General features: G+C 37.9%; 1 protein-coding gene across 2 annotated transcripts in view; it reads right to left on the reverse strand.

The window, feature by feature from the left end:
• The window catches only part of KCTD5 (potassium channel tetramerization domain containing 5), a 37,147-nt gene extending 31,180 nt beyond the window's left edge, over positions 1 to 5,967 (reverse strand). Inside the window, exon 1 of one of the 2 annotated variants that reach the window (XM_085309853.1) lies at positions 5,656 to 5,967. In XM_085309853.1, coding sequence (XP_085165979.1) covers positions 5,656 to 5,898 — 243 coding nt within the window. In that variant the 5' untranslated portion in view covers positions 5,899 to 5,967. The remainder of the gene's footprint in view (positions 1 to 5,655) is intronic. The other variant, XM_085309854.1, reaches the window with a different exon arrangement.
• Positions 5,968 to 6,000: the final 33 nt, after the last annotated feature.

Genomic DNA, 6,000 nt, shown 5'->3' on the forward strand with positions numbered 1-6,000 from the left:
TACAAAAAACAGTTTTATTTTAAGACAGGAAAAACATACACTTCAAATGTGATCTACAGAGTTTAAAGRTGTTACTATAGCTTCAATATTAATAGCCTGTATTGTCCCAGATATGCCACTTCCTTTGCTAACAACTTAAGTAGGATTCTACCAACCTGAATCTTCACTCTGTCACAAACAGAGCAGGTATTTTGGATATTGTCTCCCAACTTTCACAGTTGCCAGACAAATTTGTATTCTGATAGAGTCTCAATCTTGTTTCTTGCAGATATGTTCTATACAAACATATATGTTAATGTTTATCAGAATAGCAATTAGAATCCAGGTTTCCTCTCTACTCTGTGTAGTCATGTCACCACATACTCTGACCCAGTGAGTGTGTTATACAAATTTTGCCAATCTTTGTAAGGATACTGAAATAAAATGTTCCATTTGTCATTGTGCAAACTCAAAAGTGGTAATAAACCATACAGGCATTTGTATGTTACTACACTCTTTAAGCAGACTTATAGCCTCTGAATACTTAATATAACAGCAGCACACTGAACCAATTTCTTTTATTTCCTATACTAGAGCAACTTGATCTAAAGAACATTTCTGTTTTTCTGGTACATGAGCTATGCAATTGAAATACAACAAATAAGAATCTTGAAATACATGGAAGAATTTTTCTATACCCTTCTAAATCTTACTTAAACTTACTGCAAAGCTGTCTCCTTAGATACTTTTCTGAAACAGACATACTCAGAATCCATACTGGCAAGCTCCTGGCTCAAAGTTTTGCTCCAATATACGTACAAAACCCAACATTATTTATATATACACTGAGCAAGTAAAAGTTCTGCTAATGGCAATGGTATGCTGAGAAAAACAGTAATATTTGGCACCTTTATTTAGGACCCTGAATCTGGATTTAGAAGCAACTTCTAACTGTCTCTCTCACCTTCCTATTTTTCTTTCTTTCCTTTCTTTTTCTTTTTTTCTTTTTTTTTTTTTTTTTTTGTATCTTGACCTAGATGTCCAGAACACATTTTTCTCAAAATACCATTGGAATACCATTGGAAGACTACCAATACTAATCAAAACTACATTAATAACACAACACATGCCCATCCAACTAGTCAGAAATCTCTTGATGAAATAAACTTTGTATCTTAAAATAGTGGCTATAATTAAGGTGCTTTTCTTTCACTGATTATTTAGCACTGACAGCTAAGGATGTGCTACTAAGAAGGGTTTTTGTTTGTTTGTTTGTTTTAATATTCAGTGCTTCCTTCCTTCCTTAACAGACTCTACCTCAGTGCAATTATCCCTAACTTTAGAAAGATTTTAAAAATCAAAACATGAGCACTGTTGACAAAATCATTAAGAATAGCTGACAAGTCTGCTGCTTTGGCAAAAGTTTAAATAATGATAAAAACAGTCTGCAAAGCAAAAGCTGGTATTCAGAGAAAATAGGAAGGTGCTGAAACAAGGAAATACCTAGCAGTAAAACATAAAATGTAAGCACTAAAGAAGTTAAACAAGGATGAAAAAATGAGCTTTATTTTCAAAGCATTCAAACTCTGCTTGTCTATTTTYACATGTTCACCTCTAAAGCAAGGTCTAAACACTGAACACAAATCCTATTGTAAACAGTAGATATGACCGCTACCACATACACATTTGCTGAAATGAGTAGTCCTTCAATCCTAGTCTTAAATACAAAGATACACATCATTCTGTGAAAAACAATACACTCACAACACCTCACAATCTCATTCCAACCACTACTTGATTTGCCAGAGCATGTCACAGTTAACCTTCCTTATGTTGCAACTGGTAGCACATCTAATTCTAAAAGACAGGCTGCATGGCATTGTTCAACATTAGCACCTGTAGATAATTTGAAGACAAACATGATGTCTTTCTTGAAGCCTTTCAACTTTTTTAGTAGCAAGAGTTACTGAAATATTATGAGTTATGTAGTTAAATAAAAAAATTGGTGTGCAAATAACAGTAGATAAAAATCATTATATATACCACTGACATTTGCAGAGTATAATCTATGAATATAGTCATATTTCAGTTTCCTGTTCCCACTTCTAATATAGTCATCTAGTTATCATCTCGTATAACTTCTTAATGCACCAATGTAGTTAAATTTTATGTGCTTGGCTCATTGAATTTAAGCAAAGAAACCTCCATTATTAATAATTTGGAGTTTGTTATAGATCTATCCTCATTTATATTCTGTGATAAATACTTCTTACGGTTTTATTTTCTAAAGCAAAAAGGAATGCAAACTTCTTTTTTTCCCCTCAAACACACATATTTACTGGTGCATGAACTAATTTAATTGTTGGCTCTTCTTGCTCCTCAGTGTGCAATCTGTCCCTTTCCCTTTTGTCAGCTRCAGCAACACTGGAACTTTCAAAAAGGTGGTTTAACTCACTGAAGCAGCAAAAACTGTACATCTCCTCCATTTTTGCTGATAGTTTTTGAATTTAAAAGAAGGTGTTTAAAACCCTTGTGATCTTTAAGAGGAAAATACAATGGAATCAAAAGCAGGGAATTATAGGTCAGAGATCAGCTCTAACATTCCAGGCTTTGAGAGCCTTAGTATTTTAACTGCCTCCTTATAAGAGCTACTGTTTTATGAGCACAAAATTACACTGCACAGCACAGTTGCCACGAATAATCTTTAGTACATGGTTATGAGAAATATATCAACTTAGTAACAAGTTACAGCTCATAAAGGGATCCCAAAAAGTGAATCCAGAAGAAAAAAAATATCTGTTACTACCCAGTTTTTATTTACATATATAGGGTAAAAGAATAGAATCTGAATTCATAGTGAGAACATAAACATCATCCATATTCCCTTGAAATATCTGTGGCCATCAGTTAAAAGCATCTGGTATTTCAAAACTAAACCAGACAGTCAGTCTATAAACATGCTATTCTATCGAGACACTGTTTACAAACTGGTGCGATATCAAGGAAGGATTTATTTTCTCTTAAAATAACATCTACAGTATTGGATAACTTGTTTTCTGGGTGRGGGAGAAACTGATTGATTCATAATCTGTGCTTTATAGAAAACAAGAAATCTAAAAGCAGATTCTGAATCAAATCCCTGGAGGACAGATCCTATGCATTTAAGTAAAACCTAGGGACAGGGATTAATATAGGATAACAGGTAGCCTAAAATATAGGCCAATTCCCTATGTCTGCAAACTCCAAGATGACAGTTGACTATAGAGAACAGGCTCTGAATGAATGAAGTGCAAAATCAGTGATTACAGTGCAGATGGTCAAAATAGTGAGGCCTGAAACTAACAAATTCTGTACTGAAAATAAGTCTATAGCAGATATTTAATTAGGAAAGGCTTTACTTTTGATACATCAAACTGAGGACATAAAGGTTCACATACAAACAGATTACATCTCCAGGATTTTCTCCAAACTCAGATTTTTACAACAATTTGTAGTTTTCTCCTATATCCACTGCTTGCCTCATGTCACCTATTTGTGTAATAATCTATTAAAGATGACTATATTAACCACTATTTTATAAAAAAGTAAGATTGAATCTTAAATATAATATGCACTTGCAACCACCTCCAGAAACTGCCCTAGCTGTATCAGACTGGAGAGAGGACCATAATTCCATATTCCCATCTTACACTGCAAATCCACTGCAGGTTCAACCAGGCTACTTACAATTACAGGACAATGCAATTTGCAGCTTTTTAAACTGGTTTCCATCAAACTTCTGTATTGGCAAGAAAGGAAACACTCGATAATATCTGAGCAGCTCAGATAAACTATAGACATCTACCCTGGAAAGAGAGCTCCATCTTCCCGTACCTGTGACAGCAACCACCTTTACATTATCATGTACCTATTAACAACTACAGCCTACTTAAGTCTAGAAACATGAAAGGAATACATCAGGTCTCTCCATACCCTAACAAATAGCTCAATAATCTTTGCATAAATTTACAGTTTGGTGCTACATTCCACTGATTTAAACAATGTAGAGAGAAAAAGCTTAATTAGTAGCTCCATGGAGTTCTCCAGGACGTGAACACTTTACTGATTATTCTTGTGAAAGATTATTTAGTCATCAATTGTTGAAGAGAGTCAGCCGAAATACCTTACCTAGGACTAAATCACATCTTCTGAAAATGTGCCTACTCTCCAAAGACATCAAAAAATAGCAATTAACAGCTTCTTCTAGTGGATTAACTGAAACATTTGCCTTAATTATTAAAAGCATTCTTCATTTTTTAGGAATCCTGAGAGCTTTTCCTTTCGCTTTCAAGTAAAGACTGTTGCTGACTCCAAGAAAGTCACCTAGATTTTTTATATTTTTAAAGGTCAGTTTAAGCTAAGCCTCTCCAGAAAAAACAAGCTGAACCAAAACTGAAGTAACAAAACCCAACCTCCAAATTGCCATACTTTAAGGTATTTTTTCCATAACCCTGGAACGTTATTGATGCTCTGTTCTATATTTTCTCAAGTGTTTCCACACCTTTTTTAGAAGCTAGGCATGAGGAAATGAAGAGATTTACTACTGGTCTCAATAAAAAAAGATTATATATCTAAAAATTGTCTCTTTATCATTAACATATTGTTTATATATTCAAGGATCAAAAGCTGCTCCTTTCTCTTTCCTGAATGTGCTACACTGGAAGTCCATTTTTAGTCCAATATACTCCAAAATCTCTTTTGGAGCCAGTGCTTTTGAAGACAGTCTTCTGTTCTATTACTGTACTGTATTCTCTGTTCCCAGATGCATGACTTTGCACATCTATCTGTTCCAGAACATATTCTGTTTGAAAAGGCATATTCTCTTTGAAATGTTTTCTAAGCAATCCTGATTGTTTATTTGAATGCTTTATATCCACACATTACTACATACCACAAATAAAAGTTTCATCAATAGTTTTACTTTTCCAAGTAAAAATGAATCATAATGAATACAAAAATATTGCCTATGTGATACAGCCCATACTGTATATATAATATTCTACTCAAAAAACCTGCTGAGACACAGTATGCTGCAACTGAGAAAAGCTGTTTTCCTAACACATTGAATTCCAGTTTCATGCAGTGTTCTTTAATAACAAGCAGAAAAATCCATACAGAAAAATAGCTTGACTTGGTTCTTCAAACTGAACTCTGGAGTGATGACAGTGCAGAAATAGCACGACACCAATGTAGGCATATACTCCACTAAAACTAAATCCATAAGGTAAGTCAGAAAATCATTAAATTTAAATAAACACTTATGTGATTCTGGGCTCTCTTTGATATATCTGCACATACACAACTAAGTCATTCAAGAACCAAATCAGTCTACAAGAGCTCTGCCCGTGCCCACCCTCTAAATAAAAATTCCTCGAAGTGCGTGGGCTAGTTAAGTAATATTACCCTTCAGAAACCCCCCAAACAGCGGCAGAGTTTAAACCTGGTGTTTCCGCAGACTGAGCCTTCACCGTGCACTCGCAGCACTGTGCCCCGCGCTCCTTCTCTGCCGACGCGGGGAGCGAACGAGGCCGGCCGACGGGGAACAGCAGGCCCGGCCCCGGCCCTGGCCCGGCGGGAGAGGCGGGGGGCTGGGCCCGGGCTCGGGCCCGACGGCGGGGCCCAGCGCGCCGCGCTCACCTTGTCCGAGTCCAGGTCGGGGTCCGCCTGGCAGAGGCGGAAGAGGAAGGACTTGGGGTCCCTGCAGAGCGTCTGCCGAGTGGTCAGGAAGCAAGTGCCCCCCACGTTCAGCCGCACCCACTTGCCGGGGACAGCGCCGGCGGGTGGCGCAGAGCTGCAGCGGCGGCAGGGCGCGCCCGGGCCTCCCAGGCTGAGGCCGCCGATCGGCGGTACCGGGAAATCGCAGTGGTTCTCCGCCGCCATCCTCCCTGCCGCCGGAAGCGTCCGCCGCAACTACGGGTCCCCGGGCGCACCTCCCACCGGAAGCGTCCCTCGGGGAACTGCACCCCTCCCCTCGCCGCCCCC

Source organism: Rhea americana, unplaced genomic scaffold (assembly GCF_003343005.1).
Source record: "Rhea americana isolate MKP2758 unplaced genomic scaffold, rheAme1 scaffold_305, whole genome shotgun sequence".
Classification (NCBI taxonomy): domain Eukaryota; kingdom Metazoa; phylum Chordata; class Aves; order Rheiformes; family Rheidae; genus Rhea; species Rhea americana.